The following is a 27,991-nucleotide window of genomic DNA, read 5'->3' as shown; positions in this document are numbered from 1 at the left end:
CATGGAAGAAGTAGAAACAGATTTAATGTTTATTTGATGAATACCATTTTGTAGTTTCCTGTGCTCAAGAAATATTTGTCCGTGCTTACAAGATGGTTTCTCGTGCTCACTATCAATCAAATGTATCCCTCGTCAAATTGCTGCTGAGTGACTTTGAATTGACACTTTTTCATCATCTCGTCGAATCTCATCAAAATTGGGGGTTATCTCAACTTTTGTCAACTAAAACATGACGATTATGTATGCTTAACTATCATCGGAGAGTGTAAGCATTTTATTGATATATTGCTAAGACCTATTGTGAATTGAGATTTGAGTAAAGTGTCAGTCACACAGCAAAACTGACTAATTTTTTTTCAAAAATGTCTATTGAGTCTAATCATGCAAAATATTGTTTACAAAATTAAGGGTTGTCAACTTCTAAATAGTTGCCTTGAAATTGACCTTCTGATGAAAAGACTGGTCATTCAGAGATTTACTTGACGTTAATTATTTCGTATTGCCTCCATGGTATAGGATACTTTGAAGTCAATTTACAATCTTAAAGACATGGACAATCTGTATTTCATTACGTCATTAGTATTCAGTTTTAGACATCATTAGGAATGTCTCGTGTAAATTTATATTTACACACCTTCATAAATATTTGTGAAAACATATATAAATACTAATCTATCATCGATGTGTCTGTACACTTTTAAATATAAAAGTCATAGATACACATATTTTTTTTTCAATAAAGATACCAACTTGTGCGTGTGCAAGGAGAAAAACACTGTCTCAGTCTTTACTTCTATACACAGCTATCCTATTCAACTGTTGGCATATTGTTCGCTTTAATTTGATTAATGTGCGTAGACAAGTGAGGCTGTAGGTGAAAGTCCAGCAGCCATCAAAGACGGCACAAGTTCACGGGCAGGAAGATAAAGGAGATATTTTATACACAAGTAGGTGCTGAGAGTTCAATGGAGACTCAATCTTGACTGTAAATGCTAGGAGAAATCTGCCCTCGTGAAGGAGCTTGTCAATCAGGATATGCTTTATACGGCAAAGGCTACAAATACAGGCTAAATCAAAGGATACTAAATGGGCCAAGCCGGTGGGAATCTTTCGAAAGGAAATTCTACATGAACATCATTAAACTATATTATGAATCGTCATGACATTCTTGAGCAATCCCTCTTTTCATGTACACAAATAAAGGTGAAACGACGGTGGTATCAAAAACTGACTTCAAAATGAAAAGAATGAGAACTGCCTATTTCATACGTCATAAAATTGACACACCGGTTGCATCTGGCAATAAAGTGTTTCATATGTCGATAGCCATTTAAACTTTTCTGAGTTACACAATTAATTTAATCAGAAAAGGTTAACGCTGATAAACCAATACTGTAAATTGTACTTTGCTTCTGATAACTCCATTGCCCTGAGAAAACATAACCAAGTTTGACACTGCAGTGTACAGATAATCAGAATGAGTATCGTTTAAAGTCAATGTCATTGCGCAGATAAGATATGCAAATGAAAACAACCAGAAGCCGGAAATTACAAACGTCTTCCTGCACGCTTGCCAAGAGTGTTTTCCCAAAACTGGACTCTATAGGTCAAAGTCACTCCACATTCGTGTTTAATGTAGCATCCGATCCAGCTGTTCGCATTCCGTCGTTGCGTCTGAGATCGTCCATTGTCATTGCCACCGTCAATCCTTCTCGCGTTCGCTTTTGTAAATATTTACTTCCGGTGGGGTCCTTGCGAACGGCGAAAATCTGCAAATGGCAATTACGTCAAATTAGATATAAATGAGACCTCAACATGTACAGCTGTGGATTGCAGTTAATCTATGTCAAAGTTTTATCGAGTAAGTAATTACGTATCAGACCACTTCACTGCCATATCTCTTTGTTTTTACTTAGGGAACATATTAGAAGCTAAACAAATTCCGAATAATAAATTTTAAAGGCAAAACACGGATATGAAACAAAGTTTATGGCGTGAACATTTAGCCAATGACTGGAGGTCAAGTATTCACTTATTAACGAAACTCTTGTCAAAATTCATTTCGTTTTAGAATTAAGTTAAACAGCTTGGTGGATCTCACAGAGAACACCCTTCAAGTGTATTATTTGGGTCAGAATTGGTAAAGCTTGGATTTTGTTACTTTTGGAGAATTCAAAATGTTGCCCTTTAAGCTGGACGAAACATTTATTTATTAGTGAATCAAGATTTAATAGAATGATATTACCTTTGGCAAAAACATCATAAACAGGGTCGAGGTCGAGCACAAAAATATAAGAGAACTCTCAAAAGCGTAACTGAATGTAGGATTGTTGTCTAGTGCCAGGCTCAGTGTGATTCCAACGACGCTGGCCATCATAATATTGTATATGGATATGCTGATCTGCCTACAATCGGGAAGAAATACCATGAGAAATGATAGAAATAAGTATACAGACAACTTAAAGCATATACAATGACAGACGCGATAGTGAAACATTGTTGGAAAGAATGTTTCTTTAAGTAGAGTGCATACATCAAACAAAAATACTTGACCTTGAATCGTTTAGACCTTCAACTTGAATGTTCCTTGTTTCGAAAGCCAAGAAGCATCCGAACAAAAGGAGTAGTCCTTTCTGGACGTAGATGGCACCGGTCCACCACCAGGTGAACTCTGAAGTGCAGTCATAGGCTTGCTTCACAGTTTGCGTCCTTGTTTCAGAAACCTGGAATGGGAAACAAGCATATTATAGCTACCCACTCTTTGAACGTGGACAAAGAATCGAAAGTAAACTTCAAATCAAATTTAAAAATGTAATTTTGGAATTTTTCCCTGTACGATAGTCTTACCTGGTCGACAGATATGTTTTTCAGATATGTCTCACGTGGATGGACGATTTGCCAAGTTGCAAGGATTATGATGTCTACAAGAACCAAACTTGACACAAAGATCATAAGACGCTTGTCTTTCACTTTCTGTACAAGTAATAATATAGAGAGATAGGATTGATATACAAAGATATCTATTCTTATATTTGCGTGTATTTAGAGCGTTTAGGGAGTGGTTAAATGTTATTGAGTGGCCTATTGAAATGGATAGTAGTGGTGGTAAATTTAGATAAGATCTTCATTTTATTCCTTCAATTTCCTGTTTATATCCGTAAAGCATGTTAAAATGAAAGCTTTGTTGACACAAAGCATAGTTTGCAATGTGCAGTGTTCTTGTGAATGAATAAGTTTTAGTCAGGACTAAATTTCGGTCTTCATGAGATAATATCTGATATTACACACATACGGACGTAGCAATTCAGATTGAAAATTGAAAACTAAGCAATTCAACGTGACGGTTGAAGGAGTGGCTGTATTTCAAATAGGAAAGTAAAGTAATGATAATTACACCAAAATATACATCTAACAGAGCTTTGGTATTAGACTAGAATGATTCTTAAGGGAAGCCCTGTAAGCATGCCCGTGAATCGGTAAGTTTGAGAGACTTCGTTTCTTTCCTAGCAGACAGTTATCACGTATTCAGACGAACAAATCTTCCGGACGTCTACAGGGTTACTTTCCGTATTTATTGCTTTTGAAATACAAAATTTGCTGAAGCACCGTTGATGTTTATGTCATAGCAATCATTAAAAAGAAGACCAGCGACAACGACCAGCCAGTGTTTCCTTTTACCACCCGGTCGGCGAGTTTCGGGGATAAAGCGGCTGAGGGAGAGGAAGCAATTAGGAGTTGCTAACATACCGCAGGCCTTGGCGTCAGAGTCGTGAATATTCTGTGGACCCTCCAGGTCTTAGCGAACATAGAACCAAACGCCAGGGAAAAACCTATTGACAGAAACCAGGCTGCTGTCTGTGAAAGATTTAGGAAGAAAAGGAAACAAAGAATATATATATTGCGCATTTAGTCTTTTTCTCTTCCGACGCTTCCTCTGACTACATTTATGAAGTCACAATCTCGTCTGGTGCCATGACTTAGTGTGCAAGAACCCAATGCCGTTGAGACTAATTCCAGAATTTTACAGTCGCCTTCTCTTGAGACAAACGTTAAACAGGGACAAATAAAAATTAGTTTCATGTCAAAACATCATTACTTCGCGACTCACTCTTAACTTTTGTTTAATTACACTGCAAAAAGAACATTCTCGACCCTTCAATATGGCCAAAGGAGACTCCAAAGTATACTCACCACACAGCCGATGGTGCGCCCCGTAAAGTTGTCACCCATGAAAGCGCATTCTGCAAGTCCGTGCGGGATGATTGACAAATAAACCAAAGATATTCCTGCCAATATGATGTTGTTCATTCTTGGAGAAGATAACTTCACAAATCTTGAAAGAAAAAATTAGTATACTAACCTTCAGATTGACAGACGGAAAGCTTCCTAGACCTAACAATAATGTCAATGTCATGTTTAAAAGCCTACCAGTTTTTCTGCATGTCAGTCTATTTCCCTGTCTGTCCCCGTTTTCTTCTTTTCGCGTAAAGACAGACTCTAGTCGAGATTTTTCTCTCAAAAGTACATGTTAAACCACGTTTCATGATTGCACTGAACAATTTCACACGGACTGTGGTCATTGAACATTTGCTGTACATACGTCCCGAGGAATAGATGCCTCCAGGGCTGGGAATTCATTTAAGAAAGCGAAAAGTCTAGGCTGTAGCCACAGTCTTAAATACATGTTTAAGTTTAAGTTTAAGGTTTCTTTGAACGGCTGTATTAAAGAAAACTTTGAAAAATAACTTTGACAACGACTGCTGCTAATTGTTTATTTTTCAGTGATTTTAACAATTTTTAAATGACTCTTTTTGGACCCATGGAAAGATGACGGCTCAAGTTGTAAAATTTTACTTGATAGTGTCTGTAAATTTGCTATCCTATGTGTAAATATATAAATAAATTAATTAATTAAAACGTACCCATGGTGACTATATTTAACATTGAAAGCGAAGAACGTTGCCGCCATTGTCACTCCTATCGTGGAAAATACCGCAAATGTGATGAAATGTCCATTACTTATACTGAGGATCTTGTACTCAACGCGTTGTCCATCAATAGGGTAGTGACCCCCTGTCATTCGGAGGAAATACACGTATCATTTGAGCAAAGATAAAATACTAGTAGTATTATAAACTAATAGGTGGCCCATGGTCTCCGCATGACGTAAGACAACGTAAAAAGGCTGTTTCGAAAGACACAATGAACACGATTGGAAATAATTTGAGATAATTGGATCTTCATATTTTTCAAATTTCTCAAAAATATTAGGTGCCGTATAGTTTAATGTTGCAATATTGCAAATCACTCATAAAAAACAAGAGTATAACTTCAATAGAAAAACAGATGAGGCTACATTGGCAGATTAAATCGACATTACGTCACCATCCAATTATCCAAAATTAGTTCCAACCGTAATGGGAACTCACAGACCCCAACCATTATTAGTGATTGTGTTTCATGAAATGTAAGAATGTGTTGTAATATACACGAACAAAAAGGAAGGTGCTCAATTAATTTAAAGAAAACTGGACACAGTTATTAGCAATATACACTTAGCAGTTTTAGTGAGTCATATAATGATCCAACTTTAAATGTTTGAGATGCACAATATTGGCTTCAATTCTAGATTCGGGCGACTCAAAAGACGTCGACAGCAAATTCGTGATCAAATTATTTTTTCCATTCACTGTCAGAATCAGTAAAAATATGAAATGAAACCGAACGTCCATTCCCATACCTTCCCATGCGAATGGTCTATATATCCTCATATTTCCTTCGGAATCGCACTCACCAAGGTAACTCCTCTCTGTCCATCTAGAAGGTATGAAATAGTCTTGTAAACAAATAGATAGGTAGACAGGTAGGCATGTAGCCTTATATCCATGCTATATGTTGTACGTATAAATATATATATATATATATAATATATATATATATATATATATATATATATATATATAATAATGTATTATATGATGAAAGTCAGTCAGAACGTTGTAAAAACATAACTGTAGTATAACATTACCTCGAATTTGATAAATAGCCATTTTGCCTATTCTGTCCTGATATTCATTGAACCAGACTTGACCCTGGCAAAGAAGAAGAATAAAAAGGAGAATATTATCGGTTACCTGACCAAACATTTTGTCTCGAAATAAAGATTAATTGTTATGAAAATGTATAAATGTTACCTGCTATATAGTGTTTATGATTGTTTTGCAATTTCCTATTCTTAAAAGCTTGTTTTTATATTAATTGATGTTGAGGATATGGACTCTTTCAGGCGTTTGAATAAGGCAACTACGGAGAAAACAACATGACCAGTTGAATAACTCTACCTGTCTCCACTTTTGTTGATTTAAAAGCCATGTTCATTGTGCAGAGGATGAGTCCGGATCAAACCTGATCAAACCGGATGAAACCGGTTCAAACCGGTTCAAACCGGATCAAACCGGTGCATCAGTTATGTGTTAATTTGAATGCTCTGAGTGACAGATCTCGTGTTTGTAACAATGTGCCGTGCTTTACCACACTAATATGCAGCGATAAAGATTACTTTTACAAGGCCGAGGGGTCAGATTGCCAATATTATTTGCTTTTATGATATGAAGTGTCATATTTCATCATCATGCTTTCATTGGTTTGTTAAAGCAAGCGGTGGTTACTAGAGTTGGCATATTCCTCTTACCGAAACTCCAGCAAAGGAAATATTTGCAAAGTGTGTCTTGAAGATATTCGCCATTTGGTCATCGCTGTAGTTGAAGTCGTCCAACCTCTTCCCCCTTACCGATCCGTCTGTGTCAGTTACATTCTGCAAGAAATCAGAATTTAGAAAAAATCAAATATGCGATAACTAGTTTATGGTCGTTGCACATCCTATACAGCACTGTCGGGGTTAATTTAAACATTCAGCGACGAAGCTAAGTTCAAAATTAAAATGTGGTGGTTTGCAAACTTTATCTTGTGATTTTAGTTTCTTCAAACTTACAGAGTTTGAACTGTAACCAATCTGATGGAATCGATATAGAGTTGTAATATTTCACAAACAAATTTCAGTAATGCATGTATTTACGTTAAGGTGTGTTGAACAGCCGATGAAGCACAGCCTGTAAAATCGATGAATATAAACTGGGCGACAATTTCAAGCGCGATGCGAAGCGCACAATGGTAAGAACTTGGCTAAAGAGGTTAGAAAAGTAAGCTGGTTTCAAGTACTCGGGTTTCTATAACTCTGACAAAAACCAGATTTGTACACATTCTTCAACCCTGACCTAATTAGCTAAACAGGGTATGTGTGATTCAATACAACCATTAAAACGCTCCTTTTAGACTCTACACGATGTTTACATTTCTTGATCATTTCACGGACTATGACCTTGACATCGACCAGGGGCATCAGTAATCTGTGGATGAAATGTCTTCAATATTTAAACAACGGTATATACATCTAGAGTTGCTTACACTGATATCATCAATTAAAACCATAGTATTATAAGTTCATTGAAAGTCGACGTAAAACAACATATGTTTGCAGGATATTACGAATAGGGTAAACAAGTTAATATGCAAAATACTAAATTTGTGCCAAAGTCATGCAGGTTCTAATTGTTAAATGAGCATCTATCTATTAATTACTTAATTTTAGCAACTAGGTGTGTATCATGGCATTGATTTCGTCTACAAATGAACGAAAGAATAAAAGAAGTTAACCTGATGGTTGTGTTATGTGTCAGTTTTAAATATTAATTGCGATATGTAAATTTTTAGCTTGTACGATTATTTCAGTAGTTACATTGATATTTATGATTGAATAATTATTTATCTTCAATTCACATCTATTGCACCATGAAGTCACGCCCTTTATGTATTGTCTCATAAACGTGCTTAGACAGTATGCGAGAGGGAGACGCCGACGACAAACGACTAAATTTTTTTCTTTGGCTCTTGCGCTAGCACTTTATCCTATCGTACCGTGACATATCTACACATGGGAGAAGCTGTATCTTTTGCGATGAGCAACTTCAGCGTGTCTACCTAGAATAAATACCTTGTAATACCTTGAAACGAAATCAACGTCTCCGTAGAGTCGATACTTGGAATGGAGAAGATCCTGATTATCTCTCAGTAAGCTAAACGAAATAATCCCCAGGACAAAGGAAGGAGAAGATCTCTTTCCACTAAACCCATTGCAACTAGTGGCGCATCCTAACACGTGGTGGAGAATCCGGGTACGAAGCAAATTTTACGAAGACACGAAGGATCGGTTACAACAAGAACTGAATACAACGAAATTATCTTCGGAGTTTGACTATGTGAGTGAAAGACTGCAGTATGAACTAATCTAGTATTGGCCTCTTTGTGCAGAAGCATCGTAGCACCTGTCTTTCAGACAAAAGCAGACAGAGCACATTTACAAAGAAATGTATTTTGACTGTTTTACAAACGCATTAAAACATGAACGTAATTCCAGTGGTTTACGAAATTCGGAAAATTCAGTAGTAGCCGGTCTAAAATATTGAAACCTACCGCTATATACGGAAATTACGGGAAAACAGCACATTCTGGGAATACACTGCTGTTACCCCTTCCTCAGATTCAGGAAAGCGTAGCAGCGCCAAAGTAACCTCCAAAAATACGTTCCTATCATAATACAACGAGTATATTTTCCTTGCTGCAAGAAGATTGACACACGTACAATGAACGAAGACTAAGCCAAAGACATGTCTTATTGGATAGCAATTAGCATACGTGCAGCAACAGACGTTGAGCCTACGTAGGGTAGATGTAGGTCAACATCTAATTTTCTATACAATTTGTGATCCAATATATTATATAATCATGTTATGGATTTTTACATGTTGCCATGGCAAAGGACGTGAGGCATAATTATGCTTATAGTGTTCCCTACTGTCATGGTTTCTACTCACCGAACGAGAAACCTCCTCCAAACTGGAGTTCAGGGTCAATGCCATTGCCCAGATAGCGTCGTAACCTAAGCCATGCCAGTCATGGTAAACCAAATGTTTGTACTTGGGATGAGTTTGCAGACGATGTAGGTATCTTGCTTCATACTGTCCGATAGTCTGCAACAGACAGACAGACAGACAGACAGACAGACAGACAGACAGACAGACAGACAGACAGAGACTGCTAGAGTTTTCTTAAAGGGGAAGTTCACCAAGGATGATTTTTACATATGTGCCAGCTTTGTGGTCACTTACCCTGGAAAAGCTATTTTCGCTATTTATAACTCCATATCACGTGATGCAAGCTCCGAGCCTGTAGCTTTTTCCCATGATTAAAATTACATTGGCAACTTACTGTACTATTTTTATCGGTTTTTGTAAAATATGGTGCGAGTTATAAATGGCGAAAATAGCTTTTCCGGGGTAAATGACCACAAAGCTAGCACATATGTAAAAAATCATCCTTGGTGAACTTCCCCTTTAACGATGTTAACCACTTAGTTTATTTCAACTGGAAATGACAATACTATAGATATACTGACGCCTATGCATTCGACCCTTGGAAAATGCTATTTTGGATTTTGAAAATCTTACAGCTTGATAAAAACAATTTCAAATATCTCAAATGACATCTATTTAAACGAGGCCACCTATGGGAGTGGAACATTTTACAAAACTAATTAGAGTTGGATGACGTCTCCAGTACAGCAACAGTTACGCTTTTTACTTGATACTGTTGAAGGTTGGTGAAACTTCATATTACCTCTCCATTAATTGTTGTTTGGTTCGACGAATTGTCACTGCCGACCTGTACGGTTGCTATAACGCTTTCCAACACTGTTCTCATTTCGTTCTCTGTACAGTTAATTCTGTCGTCTGGTACACTCCACCATTCAGTTGCGTACCAACCTGGTATCATCCAGGCGTACTCCGATCCATACATACCGAGTCGATAGGCCTTTCGGGGGAAAAAGATCAGCGTGTATGTCATCATACATACAATAATTTTAAAAGTGGTGAATATCACATACGATTAAATGTCTCTCTATAAATCATGTTCCATTCAATTACCTGGATCTGCATGCGTAATTCATTAAAAACACTTGCTCATCTTTTTCAGTTTCAGTTTTTGCTGAGTCATAACAGTCAAAATTTGACTAAAACAAGTGCTGCTTTACGGATACATCGAGCGTCAATATAGTAAATAAAGTGTAAAAATGTTATCTTACATTAGTACGCTCTTTCCAAATGAGCTTTGATGATAAATGACATACCAACACTTCAGGAACAAACACTAACTTAAAAATAAAGGGTTGGTGCGGCGTGTTTAAAAGTTCACTTACAGCACAAAACAGAGCCCTCGCATGGTCTTCGTAAGAATGCACGACGATGATTCGACCATCATTTTCCTGAAAAGGAATAGAAAAAGGCTTGATTGTTTTTGTTTAGTTTTTGCCTTTTAACTTTCCAGCGACCATGCTCGTAAGGTACTGGGAAAGGTCGTGTTGACCTGTTAAATGTGCAATTTATCAAGAAAACGTGGCGTGGCGGCCCAACTTCTAAATGTGAGGTAACTAATATGCGGACGTTAGCATTCAATGGATATTGTATTGTCAACCTGAAAGTGCATTTCCCGAATTCCCAAATTCTGTAATTGCTTTTGCATTCGATTTAGAATCTGGTGACATTTAGTTTGGGTCACACAGTGAACTAGATAATACCTGCCTGAAATTAAGTGTGTGACAAATACTGAACACGTTTATGAAGAAACGACTGAGCTATGGTGAGGAGTCATGTTTTCGAAATGATAACTTAAATGAAAACAATGGAAAAATAAAACGCCACAGCGTCACTCGGTAAGGCATGATGCAAGGTAGGACGTGCGCATACTACAGCCAAGTATTTTCTAAAATTCCGTTCTGCGCCTCAATGCCCTATATACGTGTGTACATATGCCTGAGAAGAACCAAGTCAGGAAACCAAATGGCTATAAAAACCATGTCATGTCATCTTCCGCGTTCGATTTTACGGTAAAAATTAGCAAATTCATCTATCATGTAACCGTCAATCGTTCCCTATCATTCTCAAAATTCATACCTGATACTTAATCTGCCTCAAAAACGCTCGTTTCGTGTGATTTTCGGCTGAATTCGACGGACACATCGCCAAAACATATGAGTGAGCAACATTCCAGTCACCCCGCATGGGTAGGCAGCGCCAACGTCATATTAGTAAGTGTCCAAGAGGTGACTGGAACGTTGCAAATGCTTATGTTTTGGCGAGGTGTCCGTTGAATTCGGCCGAAAATCACACGAAACGAGCGTTTTTGAAGCAGATTAAGTATCAGGTATGAATTTTGAGAATGACAGGGAACGATCGACGGTTACATGACAGATGAACTTGCTGATTTTCACGGTAAAATCGAGCGCGGAAGATGACATGGCATGGTTTATATAACCATTTGGTTTCCTTCTTACACACGTCTATGGCACACGTAGGCGCAGAGCGGATTTTTCGAGAACAATTGAATGTGATACGGCATACAACAGTTCTTCCGATTTACAGGTGAAGGTGTCTAAAAATTCAACCAGCAAACAACGACGACAGTTAATGCATGGAAACATAGATCCAGATGAAAACCATTGTCTGATGAACATATTTACCTTCACTATTCGAAGTTCTTGTTCGGAATCTGACCGAATCATTAGAGCCTTCACCAATGCAACGTCAGCGTCCTCTAACATTGACAAGAATTGATTTATGATCTTCAGCGAAGAAGGAGAGTAAAGGGAACAACGGGATTATCATCGTTGTCTGTTATCTGCAGTCCGTCACGATACACCTTTCCGGGAATGCTTTCGAAAATCATGAAGCCATTGTTTCATTATTTTAAGGTAGACAGCGCGTGGAAAACTAGTTTTAAATCTTTGTCAGTAGTATTCAAACTAACTGCGGACTAGAAAAGAAAAGATAAATTTCACCATAAAATTTTACCATCGCGCGATTGAAACTATCAACAAACATGGGACTTTTCAATGTACCAAAAGATTAATCACAGTATATTCAAGCGATTTGTTCAAAGTTTGACTAGGGTTACTCGGAGAGAGTATCAGTGATCATGGTTTGACGTAAACTTTGCATAATGGTGTCTCTATGCATTCTGAATAAGGTAAAATGGTGGCTTCGTTTGAGTTTTTCCAATCTGCATACCTGGAAAGGTCATCATAACTGACCCAGATGCTTATCAAAGGATATATTACCTTAACGATTCTCAGGTCGTCTGAAGGCTGATAATCGAACGGTAACGAGACCAGCGACGATATATCATGACGTCTCATTTTCTGAATCAGTTGATCAATCACCTTGGACAAGAGTTCAGAACGAGGCTTATAGCAAATTACTCATAACGAGGCTCATGGCAGGATTCTCTAGGTTTTTAAATCACTCTTGGGGAAGTTTCCCTGAAACGTATTTAGCGTCACTGGTTTATTTACATCGCGTGTTCTTATGGCTGTCTCGATCTCTAAGATGCAATGACGCAATACTATTGAAATCCGTAGCAAATGTCTTTCCCACGCTCTAAATTATCATAGTGCGAACACCCACATGGAAAACTGTAACAAAGCATTACTGGGAATGCACTATAGTTCGATTTGCAAAGGTCACTGCATTCGATGATTAATTGTTTGAAGTGACAGACCTTTCGTTCGCTGTCGCTCATAACACAACAGGGTGGCGCAAAATTACTGTTTACTTTGTTTGTCGGCATCATATAATAGATTCGTCATGCCATAAACAAAGTTTAACTTTTTATTTTTCCCATGATTTTGTAATTCCGCGGTACTGATATTCATGGATCGCAAGTAGGACGAAAATTTTACAGGAATCGCCTTTTCACAATTTCGTACCAACTTCACAGTCAATAATTATTTTTGATGAGTTTTGTTATTACTACTGTACCGAATCAAGACAAGTCGACGCGAAAGGAACTCTATGTGTGACCTTGTCTTACGTACAGAAACTCTTTTCCAGACAGAAAGTTTCCTGACGTTGATAGAACGGCTGAAGTAAATCGCCCCGTTGTCCTGTAAAGTAGGTCATTTTTGTGGATGAAGTCAAACTTGTAACAGAGGTCAATTTTGCCAGAGGAAACAATATCTGCTTTGTAGGTCGTTCCATACCATACTAATGTTCGGGCAAAGCATTGTTTACAAATCTGAGGAGAGGGGAATCGAAACCCGGATATTACAGTATACTACAGTATCTGTATCTTTAGCGATGGAGCCTTTTAATATAACAGAATCATTTTCATTTGATTGACCCCTGCACTTTTTGACCCGTACAAAAGCTTAAGTTATAATGCATGTGAATTCTGGAAGTTTTCACCTGTACGAAAAACTTTTCGTTCTGGTAAAGCGCTGCCACTCTTTTCCAGTTGAATCGATTCATTATGGCGATTCTGACGGTGTTGTGTGCCAGGTCGGACTGTTGGGTTCGAAAGAACAACGGGTAAGACGATGTGTCCGACAGCTCAGGACTTGCTGCAGAATACGATACCTTTGAAAAAAACAGCGTAATAGAAATAGGTAAACAAACGTGAAAATAAATATATACCAATTTTAACTCAAAACGGGCAGTTTATATGCCTGTCCCAGGAATATTTTATTCTAGTTTGATTCAGTTATATGTTTTTCCAGAAATGAACCACCCCAGCGACGGTTATATCACGAGCGTTGACTTTAGTTGGCAACATACAAACACGAGCAATAGTGAGTACATTTATGGAGTCAACTAGACAAAACCTATTGCCGAAGTGCTTTATAGTATTATTTCATAACCAAAGGCTTAAATTCTGCCATGAAACTTTAAAAGGGTTTTCTCTATTTCAGAGTTCATGCGTGTTCCGAGTGTGCTATATCACGAATACGGCGCTGTTTTTTTTTCACGTCTCGACCAATCAGATCGCTGTAATTGCACCATGGATATACCAACATCCAGGTATGATACGTAACAAGAATTGCGGCATGTATATTAAGCTTATGCAAGATAGCGGTGTATACAGATGTTCAGGCAAGAAAATATTTTCAAGAACCCGTCCTCGATCATCAGCCAGGAATTGCCGTGGAAATAAATATGATGTATAATATATGAAGAGGGTATTGGCGAAGACGAGGCTGATGTTAATGTCACACACGGATCATTACATTACAGTTTAATTAGCAAGTGCATGAGTGTCATTATCCATCATTGCGATAGGACAGAGAAATTAACAAAAATTAAAATGCATTTAGATAGTCATTACTCTTTATGACCTTAAAATCCATGCATGTAAACGATTATAAATAAACAAGGGGGTCATCAGTCATTTTTAGCTCACGTGTGTAAACACGTGGGCTATTGTCATAGCGATGTCTGTCTGTCTGTCCGTGTGTGTGTGTGTGTGTTAGTGTGTGTGTGTGTGTGTCTGTCTGTCTGTCTGTTTACACGATAACTCAAAAACGCCTGAACGGATTCAAGTCAGATTTGGTACACAGGTACCATATGCTACTTGCAAGAACTGATTAGATTTTGGTTAGTGTGGCTTGCATATTAATGAAGTTATGCAATATCGTTTTTTTCCGTACAATGGTTTCCCTATGGAGACGGTAATGACAGAGTAGACATATATCAAGAAATACTGCACAAAATTTCATGAAACTTTTCACAGATGACAATCTCAGAACATTATGATGGTACTGTGAGTGTCATGTCAAATACCTTCTCATTTGCATATTTAATGAACTTTTGTTATTAGTGAGATAACTCTGAAATTCCTGTACAAAACTTGATGATACTTGCAACAAATATTGATCTGATATATATCTAATTATACTTTGAAGCATTGGGCAGTGTCAATTTAATAAATAGGTCATTTGCATATATTATGAAGTTTTGTAATTAGTCATATAACTCCAATATAACTTGACCAAATCGGATGAAATCTGCTGCAGATACTGATCCGACTGATATCTAACTGTAGTGTAAAGCATTAAGTAGTGTGAAATTAATTAAGGGTTCATTTGCATATTAATGAAATTTGTAATTAGGTATATAACTCTGAAATTACGGCACCCAAGTCTTTGAAATTGGGTACAGATATTGTTTTGATAAATATCTAATTGTACTGAGAAGCATTTGGCAGTGTCAAGTTAACAAAAAGTAATTTGCATATTTTATGAAGTTTTGTAATTAGTGATATAGCTCCTATATAACTGCACCAATGTGATGAAATCTGCTGCAGATACTGATCCGACAGATATCTAATTGTGGTGTAGAGCATTACTTGTGTGAAGCTAATTAAGGGTTTATTTGCATATTTAATTAACTTTGTAATTAGTGATATTACTCCAAAATTACAGCGTTAAATTTGATGAAACTTGCTACAGATGTTGATCTGATAAATATCCAATTGTACTGAGAAGCATTGAACAGTGTCAAGTTAATAATTAGCTCATTTGCATATTTCATGAAGTTTTATAATTAGTCATATAACTCCGAAATAACTGCATCAAATGTGATGAAAACTGCTGCATATACTGATCTGACAGATATCTAACTGTGTTGTAAAGCATTTATTAGTGTAAAGTTAATTAAGGGTTCATTTGCATATTTAATAAACTTTGTAATTAGGTATATAACTCTGAAATTACGGCACCAAATTTGTGAAACGTGCTACAGATATTGATTTGATAAATATTTAATTGTGCTATGAATCATTGAATTGTGTCAAGTTAATTTAGGGATTATTTGCATATTTAATGAACTTTGTAATTAGTGACATTACTCTAAAATTACAGCATTAAATTAAATGAAACGTGCTACAAATGTTGATCTGATGGATATCTAATTGTCCCATGAAGCATTGAGCAGTGTCAAGTTAATTAACAGCTCATTTGCATATTAAATTAAGTTTTGTAATTAGTGATTAAAATCTGAGAGTACTGTGCAATGTTGAATAAAACCTTCTTCATATAGTGATAACATATATCTTATTGTTCTGTGAAGCGCACTACTATTAATGAACCTGTTGTAAAACACGTGAGCATATTCAGTTCATATCTGGTATGATTATAGGGCAATGATTATAAAAATGAACAAATATGCATTATTTTATATGATTATTCGATGATTTCCACACAAACAACTGTAACATCTGAAATGTCAAAGCGTGCCCATGTTGCCATTTTTATGAATTTCCAGAGAGACTTGTTAAATTGAACATGTAAAATTACTTAATAAGAGTGATTTCCTGAGTGTCGAAGTCAAAAAGTTACTAAGGGTTAAAGTCAAGTGTCTTTGAAGCTTTTACCCAATTGATTGGTTTGTTAAAACTCGTTGTTCTTATCGAATTATTTCCAAACAGCCAATCAGGTTATGAATATTTTCAGACTCCCTAAGTTGCTATAGAGCAGGAAGCATGACAAACCGAAGATCATGTAAAAGCCGAACATAGCTGTTTTGGTTCAGCCAACCGCTTGATGACAATATGGAAAGTGTGAAAACGCGATAAAAGATAATGATTATAACTTGTCAGACAACCTTTCCGTCAAACAGAGACAACGCGAATTTTTAAGTACATTATCTACCGTCCCTTAGGCTATCGGACGGTACTGTCTCTTATTAGGCCAAATAAATTATACGTTTGTTCCTCATCCTAGGCCCTTTAAAACTCGGTTTGTCGATTATTTTATTTTAGGGATTATTTGTTTTGTTCATGTTTGCTTCCGCAAGTAGTATCAAACTACTAACATAAAACAACTATACAGAAATTTGTAGATACAGCAGTAATGAAAATGATATGCTCCCTGTTCAGATCTGTACAATGCTTTTGTCACGCTATCGATGTTTATCATTTTCTGTTTGGAGTATCGCATTCTTTCTCACATCTATTTTTCTTTCAGAGTGAACGTGATAAACAGGCTGTAGTGATTTTACCAGACCCATGCACGCGAAGATGAGAAATACAACCCGTTCCCTTTGTTCTAAGCAAAGTACATATGGTTATTACATACTCTTTCTAACTAACAGCCCGCGCTGTACGCAAATTGAAATATGAAGAGCGAGTGATCCCTCTCGTGGAAAATTACATCGGATATTAGCGTATCGAAACTGTGATGTGTGACCGACTCTGATAACTGACGCAATAAAATCGTGCCTCTTTTTCTTTCTTTTTTTATGAATATGCGTAACATTGACTATCCGAGGATGTGAAAGATACCACTGTGCACATGGAATTTTATTTTGTACGCGTGATACAAGGATTTGCCAAGACCATGTGCTCTGTCATGGCCATTCATCTTTTCTTTTTTTATCTCCTTTTACCTCTAGCTTCGGAAGTCAATTCATCTTTGGGAAAACCTATCATGGATGGAAACTGTTGAATTGGGAGAGGGGTCATAATAAGTAGGTCGGATGACTTGTCTACTGTACAAGTCCATAAAACGAAGTTCCAAAGATAATGGCGTGCTGTTCAAATTGAAACGGTTGATAAATTATTGAGAAAATAAATCTACTTGAATGGTGGAAAAGCGAAAAATAGCTTAAGGTCTATGCAAAAAATGAGCCGATAAATTTGAGTTCTCTTTCTCGTATAACGTTGGCAGGAGCGATTTTTCATACACAAAAGGTTCGACAAGATCCCGTCCTTGTGTTTCTGTTTGTTATTTTATTCCTTTTTGGAGGTTTTTTGTTTATTTTTCTTTGTTTTTTTTTATGTTTGGGGTTGTGGTTCGCTGTTCTCCGAGGTTACAAACATACACGATATAGTGAATGAAAATTGACATAAAACATATAAGGCGAATCACCAACGCCGACGCACTTATTAATTATTCATCGATTACAATAATTCGAGGATCGATCATGACTTAAAGTGGTGCTTGCTCGTACAGGCAAGAGAATGATATTTTGAAATGAATTGTTGCTAGTGATTGTGTGTGAGCTACAATATTTGGTGTTAATACTCAACTGTACAGTAAACACGCTTAATTGGGTTCAGACGAACATGTACACATGGTAATCGCTGTAACCTATAGATTTATCACGCTCTGACAACTGGATCGTCTGACAACCACGCTCACATAAAACGTATTAATTAATGGTTTTGCGAGGCCACTCACGGGCAAAGACACCAGTGGGTCACAACAGTCCCGGAAATCTGAAAATAACTTTTCCTGGAGAAAACGCCTGTAAAAGCGTCATTCCCTTTCGGCGAAGCAGTTTAAATGCTTGTGGTGAATGCCGTAAAGGGCGTTTATCTGATTGTCGGATGATGTCCAAGCGGATAGGGTCATGTAACTCTGTCTCTCTCTTTCTCCTTTGTTGTCACATCTCTGATATGTTTGACACCGATTACTGAATACTTTCATGGCCAGTGTACTCACGTCTTACATCCCCACTTCCAGGTCAGCTTAGTCTCAATAAGTCTGTTAATATCTTCTTAATATAATTGCCGTGTCTAATTAACTTTTCATACATTTTTGTCTACCGTCCATGCTGTTCTCTGCACTTCGTGGCGGCAGATCGATGTGGCGTGCACACTTGTAATAAGTCACCCTACGTATATATTGTTACATTTGCTTGCTTGCTGGGTGTATTAACACCGACGTCAGCACCTCAAAATCCGAAAAGATTTCCTAATGACCTGTCTGCTATGATGTGAATCAGCACATATGTGGATTTTCTCAAACGACTGTATCAAACAAATTGTATTTACTGCCGTAAAGGTGCCGAGGGCGACGACACTAAATAACGTGTGGATAGCAGGGAATCCTGGAAAAAATGAGAAAATTTGAGCGGCAGGGAGCCTCAGTTTATTTCCTACACACGGATGATGATGCATTTCCCGTGATTGAATGCGTTCAAAAAAGTGATGCGGGACATCATGTTAAACGCTACAACGATTATAGCAGGACTTACAGTTAAATTTACATACTTCAGTCGTGTTGTGATCAAATCATCAATAACATTGCATTGCAATAGCTTGTTCAGTTTCACCTTTGTCGCTAAAATATGTGAATTTTCCCCCGATAAGTCTTTATCCGCTATCTTACACATTTGCTTTCCGTTTTTATCCCCATGTTTTCCTCGACCATGATGCACGTGGCATTGCATCTCTTACACCTATATCTTTGAGCAACTTTCAATTTATAGTAGAATCATGGACAATGTGAGACAGACAGACAGAGAGACAGACAGTCAAACAAACAGACAGACAGACAGACAGAGAAAGCAAACAAACCTGTATCAAGTTCGAGTAATGCGAGAACGAAGCTACGTACACCGTAGCAATGGAACAGCCGCTTCCCAACACCATGATCTTCTGAGTGCCGTTGTACACATGCTGAGCCAGAAGATGGCTCGCCAATCCCGGTATACACTATTTGAAATTAAAAAAAGAAAAAGACAAGATTTAAGACAATTTAGGTATATATCGAAAGGTGATCAAAGTGTGAGGGTATTTTACGAAAACAAATAGCATTTACAATGTTTGCAAAGCATGAAAGGTCTTACTACCATTTATTTTCTTTATAATTTTGCTTACACGCGTTGGTAGTGGTTTGATTCTTTCATGCAGCTTACTTTGGTCAATATTCCGAATTACAAGACATCTTCTCAATAAAGACGAGGTCGGCAAAGGACAGTGTAAGCAATAGATTGCTTCCAATTATATCATTTACAACCATAAAGTAGTAATAGCAAAGGGTAATTGTTTATGTATTTATGCTATGACAAAACAACCTGACAACACTATAAGCTAAAACATTAATTAATGGCGACAGCAAGAGCAAAAACAAATGTTTTATATACGCCTTTTAAAATTGTTTTGAGGCCATATATATCACCCTTAACACGAAGTTGAATGGAGAAGTAGTGTCGGTTTAATCTGTCCATGTAACCACATCCACTTAACTTTTAAGTTACACACTTGTTTTTATGAGTTATTGGAAATATTGCAACATTCAGCTATAGGGCACCTTAAAATTTTGATAAATTTGAAAAATATGAAAATCCAATCATCCAAAATTAGTTCCAATTGTGTTCCTTCTTAAGATCGTCTTTCTGGGTTATACAAGGAAGTTGAAACAAAAGGTACTCCTGTGGCAATGATAATACAGTAGACGTATGAACATTAGCCATTACCTTTCTGTAGAAGCTACATTTAACGTCTTTGCATTGAGTATCATAGAATGTCAGAACTCCTCCACAACAAGAAATTAATAGGCTCTCGAAAAACTGTAAATCATCAACTTTTGACATCTTACCCACGAGTTGCAAGGAAATTGTGAACTCATGACGTACAGAAAAGGAGCAACGAAAATTCGCATAAAATGTGCGTATGAAAATCATTGTTTGCGGACAAACTGAGCTCTCACCTTATCGTCTTCCCAATCCAACGTTAGTTCATAGTCCTGAAGTACGTCGGATCTGTTGTTGACGTCATCTAGTGCCAGCTCGACGGCTGGAATTATACCACCAGACGACCAACCTGATGTAGTGTTTAACGATATGACTCCAGCGAGGGTCAGTTTTGTTTTGTTTTCCGCATGTGTATGGCATCGATGAAACAACACCATGAACACGCAAGTATACAAATGAGTTAGACTGAAGGGCCAACGCCAAAGTATGTCGAACATCCTTGTCCAGAAATGCTGATTCTGGTGGGGAAATATCAAAGAAATGGGTTTTTATACGTCCTTCGATTCATTGGCTCTATGGGACTTCCTTCTGGGCAAATTTCTTGTTCTGTTTTATGTCCAGTTCGAATCCTACAGTCTGCTAATGGTGTTATAAATAAAGAAAAGGGGGCGCATGGAGTAAAGTTTGCACACTCCACAGCTGTGCCTGATATGGCTCCCTTTATGGCCGACCTAGTTTCTGTTACCAGGGCAGGGCAATGCAACATTGTTTCTTTGTTAAATTGGCCCCTTAAGTTATCGGTACTTCGACGAATGAAAACCCCCTGCCCTTTGCCCTTTTCATATATTTGTAAGCAGTTTTAAATGAATCTGCTGAAATGATGCCAGATTAAATTGTTAACCAAGAAGTTTGTTCGTTTCTCCTACATCGATTGGGCATTATGTCAAGTGTCTACGATCTAGCCCCTATTTTTTTTAAATACTTAAAAATAAAACATGATCAAGTGTTTTGGACGACTAAGCAATAATTCTCATAACTTTATATCGTTAAATTTTACGATTCATTTCAAAAGTGTACCCCTCTCAAAGATTTTGAAGTAATAAGTCCTTCGATTCTCTGCGATTTTAAAGCAAAAGTCCTGCGAGTCAATCTCTCCATGCCCCCAACCTCACCCCGTAGCACTGGATGAGAAGCGGAGCAAATGACCCAGGAAAAAGGACATAAATAACGTTGATCAATTATATTGCAACTAATGATGCACAATAAAATACCAGAGTAACCACAATTGTACAGGGATAGTGTTGACATTTTAAACTCAAGCAAATGAGAGCCAGGCGAAAACTAATCACTATAAAATGTGTCCTAGAGGACTGCAACCAGGTAACGGGTCTGTCAACTGTTAAAAGGGAAACAGTAGTCGGAACTGCGCTTGTGCGAGTTTCTTGCTTAGAAACAATGTATTTCGTACACGATATCTAGATGCACCTATCATCATACCTGTGCCATTTCAATTATACGATGTAGATTATGACAGACATGTTTTAACTTTCATCAATCACCATCGTACCTTGGATACAATGTTTACATTGGTCGTATGGGTCCCATACGACCTTTGAGCGCAGTTTAGGTGACTGTATCCCTTTAAGGCTCTCTCTCTCTCTCTCTCTCTCTCTCTCTCTCTCTCTCTCTCTCTCTCCTCTCTCTCTCTCTCTCTCTCTCTCTCTTGATTGATTGTTTAGTTTAATCTGTTAATTTTTTTACAATTTATCTATCTTTACCAAAAACGTCTTTATAATTTCACTTGAAACTTGAACGAACGGATTATTGAATTAAAGGTAGAACGTGCCTCGGGGACAGATATTTGGACACTCAAACTTTTATAATTCTTTTCTGATCTACCTTTTGTGGGGATTCATTTTAAAGCTCTTTGTGTAAGAAAACTTTTGACTTTCTTAATTTTTCGAACTTAACCCCAAACCTTATTTTTCTCCACAGAGTTGACACAGGGATGGCGGCCATTTTGAATTTCAAATATCGGTAAATCTTGAGTAATTTGTTTCTTTAGTACCAAAATTTGCAAGTTGACCCCTGATTTTTATTCTTGATTTTGACAATGGTTTAACTATTCCTTGAGGAAAGGTTTGAGTACAAGTTTAAGTTTTTCACTTTCGAGGCGAATACTAACTTAATGGATGAAATGTGACCCTTGTCAATACTTATAGGGGAAGCGAAGTAGTTACTCGTATCGCTAGCGTCAGTCAATCTCTGGCGGCTGACGTGACTTTTACCATGAATGGTCTCGTGGTCGGGCAATGCTAGAATCAGTAGTTTCGATTCATAAAATGATATTTACTACGCAGGTTCCTCTTTACATGTGTTGATACACATATAACATGGGTAATAATCACCTATACGAAATCTTGGCGTTTTATTTTTTGTTATCTCGTTTCGGCAGTGACCGCCGTGGAATTGAGAGTTTCGCTGATCCATGTTGTCATTGACAACAGATTCAAAGGGCGAGAGAACGATAGTCTTGTTGACACATTTTAACGACAACGGCTCCTCGCTAGGCGAATCACCGCGGGCGGGAACGGATTTGGACAGAATAAAGTGGACGCTAGCCGCGGAACTCGCAACTTGAAATGAAACTCTCCACTAGGTATCATATATATGTATGTAAAAATAGAGCGATAACAGTTCAGGGTTTCATGAGTCATAAACATTATAGTATATAATAAAATGTCAGTTATAATCCATAGATGTCCCGAAAATAGATCATTGAGATGAAAAAAACATACGTTTCATTCAACCCGTGAGAGAATCTTTGGGTGCCACGGCTATCCGCCACAGCAAGGCGACGGAAATACGTGTCAAAATCAGCATGTTAGGGAGTCGTCATTATTTACGGTCTGGGGTCACTCAATAGATTGAAACTTATAAGAGGGTTGTTCAAAATGTGGAGCGAAAGAAGGGGGTTATTCAATTTTTGTTGCGAAATAAATTGAAATACCTCTCAGATTTCACCATTGCATAAATTTCTCAACATTTCGATGCGAGAGGGGGCACCCCCCTCTCGTGCTCCCCCTTATGGTGTACAGTTTTACTAGTAAAACAACAAATTAAAATACCTAAAAGATAGCAACAGACTGCGCCATTGCACACATCGATTTCATAATTTTTTCACATAATCCAGGACAAAACTGAACTGTTGTGAATTAATCCTTTACGTAGGCCTATATCATTACAGAAATCTATATTTTAATTGACTTCAGTTCAGTAACCATTTTGACGTTTAACTATGCCATTTAACCCTATTCAGGTTTTTCAAACAATGAATGGATTAAAAATACTAACTCGGGCTGATGGCCATCTAATATCGTTTACAGAAATGTAAGATTTTGCAAATGACATAAGAAGGTCGCAGATTTTCCATTCCTGCATATTCTTTGGTCTTTAATATCTAGCAAACTGAGGATTCATTTTTACAAAATGTATTGTCATTGTTTGGTTGTTGAATATTGTGGCTCAAACGCTGATCATGCAAAAACTGTAACAAAATATAAGTGTTAAATGTCATTTTCAAAGTTTACCTGAGTGCAAATTTAAATTGAAACACCTCTCAGATTGCACCATTATACACACATTAATTTCTCAAATTTTTCGATGCGAGAGGGGGCCCCTCTCGTGCTCTCCCCTGGGATGTTCTTACTTAGTAAAAAAAAAACAAATCAAAAACACCTCTCAGATTGCACCAGACTGCACCGTTGCACATATCAATTTCACAAACTTTTCCACACAAGATAAGGACACCTTCTCTGACACTTCCCCTTCAGCCTCTCGCATGTTCTCCTCCTGTAATTTCAAATTCTGCCAAGTCAGATATCCTTGTGATAACCTTGTCATGATACCGGTTATAGCGTGAGCTTTAATATCTGTATTTTGTTGTGACTTTGAATTTCATTTCGTTTGTTTCACCTTCTTTTAACTGTCATGAGATAACCGATTATAATCTAGCAGGGTAGGCCTACACCACGATTTGAAAGTTCTTTACAATTGCTGTATTTTTTTAAATTTTACAAACCGTTGTATTGATATTTAACTTTTCTAAGTGGGTGAGGGGATCAGTCAAAATTTCTTTGTTAGAGAGAGGGGTTACTCAAAGTCATCATGGTTAGCAGGGGGGGTTACTCGAAATTTTTTGTTTCCTATGAATTTCCTCCGACTGACCCCTCCAGCCGTAAATAATGGCAGCTCCCTTACGGGAAGAGAGGTTCAATAAACGAAACTCAATACTCACAGTACTGTGTAAACAAGCGAATATTATGAACTCCTTCACTGTGAGTGCTCCCTGTTTTGCAACATTAACGCCAAAATTAAGAATTTCAGAGACACGCCCTCAAAACAACCACATTTTCATAAAGTGTATACTAATAACATCACGTTAAACATGATAAAAGTACGTCGCTTGGAGCGACCGAAACCATACCATAGTACAGCCACTGTACAAGAGTGGAGCTATTGCCCAAATAATTTTCAAGGAGGCATTCCCGAAGTCTGGGATAGTTGATCTAATGAGGTGTGTCTACACGGGTTGAAATATTGTACGACGAAAGAATACATGTCAGAAGAAAGCTCCTAGGTTCCCAATTAAAATGCCAACAACTACTTCAGACGATAGCACCACTATATGATCATACACAGTATTGAATGGGATTTTTTCACATAAAATGAAGGTTTCTCAAATTGAAGGGGAAAAGGCAAAAACAGGTTCAGCGACTACCTTTTTCATTATTCTACATTTATGTGTAACGTCTGCGGTAGTAGTATTTCGTTGGGAACTGCTATATTTAACCACTAGACTAAGTGCATCGTACAGCGTATGTGCATCATGATCACACGAACTCCAAGCGACCGAAGCCAACATCAGGACTTGTGATGGTCGGATGTGTGTCCGCCAAGAGCTTAGTTTCTGATTTCGTCACATCGCCGATGGCAAGATTTTAAGAAAAAGCAAGATGCTTGTCTGTTAGTTGTGTGCCATTACTCACCCTATTGACTTGATTTCCCCTGTTGCTGTGGAAACGCAATGCTTTAATGAAGATACTCTCCCTGGTGGGACGGGTCGAAGCTTCCAATACGTCTCCCTGATTGTTTCGCGTTGAAGACAATTTGTTGAATCTCTTCCGCCACTGAAAGCGAAAGATACAGACTTTCATTGATCTACGCACGTACGCTGTCAAACGGTTAATGGCTGTCCTAAGGGGTTGTAGTTCTGCTCATGCGCTTTTTGATGTTCACTTTCATCGTTATTTTGCTATAGTCTTATATGCCCATACAGAATTCAGTGTATTTACTTTTAAAGGAAATGTTCTCTTAATTAAGCCTACCAAGATCATTTAATTATATTATGGCTACATATTAAACGCTGACCTCCATAAAATTATTAACACGTCGACTGTTGCAACCTGTCATTGTTGGTGATCAATTTAAAGCGTAAAGCACTCATAATTCAACCTAAATGAACTTCTTGTCTCTACTGAGTAAATATTCAGATGCACTTTCATTTATGTGTGTACTAAATGCAAATATTTACGTTGGAAAGGTGACACGTGTTTGCCTGTCACAACAATATGATCAATTTGTCTTCTCGCTAGACCTCCGAGCTTCTATACCAACATGTTAAATGGACAAACTCTGCCATTTTTCATGAATTTTGTTTGACACGATATACTATTTATATTGTTTGACATGTTGAAAGATAATGAATATGTGACCATGCATATATTCGACCGGGTTTTAGACACGATGAACGAAACCATGGCGAAAATGAATTAATAATCATGACCATTAATTCATTTTCGCGATGGTTTCATGTATCGTGTCTAAAACCGGGGTCGAATACACGCATGTTCACCAGTTCATTCAGTATCTTTCAACATGTCAAACAATATAAATAGTATATCGTGTCAAACAAAATTCATGAAAAAATGGCCGACTTCGTCCCTTTAACGTAGAACGAGCCTCGGGGACAGATGTTAGGACTGTCAAATTTCTACCATTCTTTTCTGGTCAACCACTTTTGCGGGCTTATTTTAAAACTCTTGGACAAAGAAAAACTTTCACTGTCTTACTTTTTCGATAATATAAAATTTTATTTTTACCCCATAGAGTTAACACAGGGATGACGACCATTTTGAGTAATTTGTATCGCTAGTTCAAAACTTTGCACGGTGACCCCTGGTCGTTATTGTTGATTTAGTAAGAGAATGGTTGAAAGTTTCATTTAGGAAAGTTTGAGGAAAAGTTCAAGTCTTTCACTTTCGACGAGCATACTACCTTAAAGGCGACCGCAGCATACATACACATTACATGTACGCATGTAATTGTATATATATTTCCTCTATGTACCACATGCACTTCATCACAAGATTTGAAGTAGATTCACTCTACTTACACTTAAACTTTTGCCGATGCGTTGTACATTCATCTCAAAGTGTCCCATACGCCCCGTATTTAACCCCACCCCATGAATTTCCCTAAAGCCATTGATTCAATCGGAACATTGGCGTGGTAGGTGACGTATTGACTCGGGTAAAACTTAGGTCACACGCGCCTCGAGATTGGAAGACTTCAATTTTACTGACTCTTGAAATTCAAACCAGATGTGAACTGAATGTGATCACTGTATGTAGCAGGCTTCATCAACTTTCGCACAGTACTCTCAGAGTTAAATCACTAATTACAAAACTTTATTTAATATGCAAATGAGCTGTTTATAAACTTGACACTAATAAATGTTTCATGGGACGATGAGATACCTATCAGAACAACATATGTAGTACGTTTTATCTAATTTAATGTTGTAATTTTGGACTAATATCACCAATTAAAAAGTTCATTAAATATGCAAATGAACCCTTAATTAACTTGACACTGCCCAATGCTTCTCAGTACAATTAGATATATATCAGATCAATATCTGTAGCAGGTTTCACCGAATTGGGTGCCGTAATTTCAGAGTTATATACCTAATTACAAAGTTCATTAAATATGCAAATGAACCCTTAATTAACTTCACACTACTAAATGCTTTATACCACAGTTAGATATCTGTCGGATCAGTATCTGCAGCAGATTTCATCAAATTTGGTGCAGTTATTTCGGAGTTATATGACTAATTACAAAACTTCATAAAATATGCAAATGAGCTATTTATTAACTTGACACTGCCCAATGCTTCTAAGTACAATTAGATATATATCAGATCAATATTTGTTGCATGTATCATCAAATTTGGTGCAGGAATTTCAGAGTTATGTCACTAATTACAAAAGTTCATTAAATATGCAAATGAGCAGATGATTGACATGACACTCACAGTATCATCATAATGTTCTGAGATTGTCATTTGTAAACGTTTCATGAAATTTTGTGCAGTATTTCTTGATATATGTCGACACTGTCATTACTGTCTCCATAGGGAAACCATTATATGAAAAAAATGATATGTCATAACTTCATTAATATGCAAGCCACACTAACCAAAATCTAATCAGTTCTTGCAAGTAGCATATGGTACCTGTCTACCAAATCTGACTTGAATCTGTACAGGCGTTTTTGAGTTATCGTGTAAACAGACAGACAGACAGACAGACAGACACACACACACACACACACACACACACACGGACAGACAGACAGACAGGCATCGCTATGACATTAGCTCACGTGTGTGAACACGTGAGCTAAAAATGGGTTCCATCGTGGGAAAAATTAGAATTTTCTTTTTAAACAAAAACTAAGACGTGAAAAGTTACACCTTGAGCTTCAAAATTAGCCCCAACATG

The 27,991-nt window shown here is 37.4% G+C and overlaps 1 protein-coding gene across 2 annotated transcripts; it reads right to left on the bottom strand.

Annotated features, from left to right (window-relative positions):
• Nucleotides 1–7: 7 nt before the first annotated feature.
• LOC139115281 (gamma-aminobutyric acid type B receptor subunit 1-like) lies at nt 8–25,374 on the bottom strand. 2 transcript variants are annotated; one of them, XM_070677290.1, is made up of 18 exons: nt 25,193–25,374; nt 20,381–20,662; nt 19,246–19,383; nt 13,356–13,526; nt 12,230–12,331; nt 10,313–10,378; nt 9,733–9,927; nt 8,931–9,086; nt 6,692–6,814; nt 6,029–6,092; nt 5,741–5,817; nt 4,923–5,073; nt 4,192–4,333; nt 3,748–3,855; nt 2,848–2,973; nt 2,554–2,723; nt 2,246–2,405; nt 8–1,769 (listed from the first exon to the last, which is right to left on the bottom strand). In XM_070677290.1, the coding sequence occupies exons 1-11, from the start codon at nt 25,358–25,360 to the stop codon at nt 5,768–5,770; spliced, it is 1,515 nt and encodes a 504-aa protein (XP_070533391.1). In that variant the 5' UTR covers nt 25,361–25,374; the 3' UTR covers nt 8–1,769; nt 2,246–2,405; nt 2,554–2,723; nt 2,848–2,973; nt 3,748–3,855; nt 4,192–4,333; nt 4,923–5,073; nt 5,741–5,767. The 2 variants fall into 2 exon arrangements, with proteins under 2 accessions (XP_070533391.1, XP_070533392.1); XM_070677291.1 differs by lacking the exon at nt 12,230–12,331 and adding an exon at nt 11,633–11,734.
• Between the last annotated feature and the right edge of the window lie 2,617 nt (nt 25,375–27,991).

The sequence above is a fragment of the Ptychodera flava genome, chromosome 17, assembly GCF_041260155.1.
Source record: "Ptychodera flava strain L36383 chromosome 17, AS_Pfla_20210202, whole genome shotgun sequence".
Lineage (NCBI taxonomy): Eukaryota > Metazoa > Hemichordata > Enteropneusta > Ptychoderidae > Ptychodera > Ptychodera flava.
This window is presented reverse-complemented; position numbering and strand designations above follow the sequence as displayed.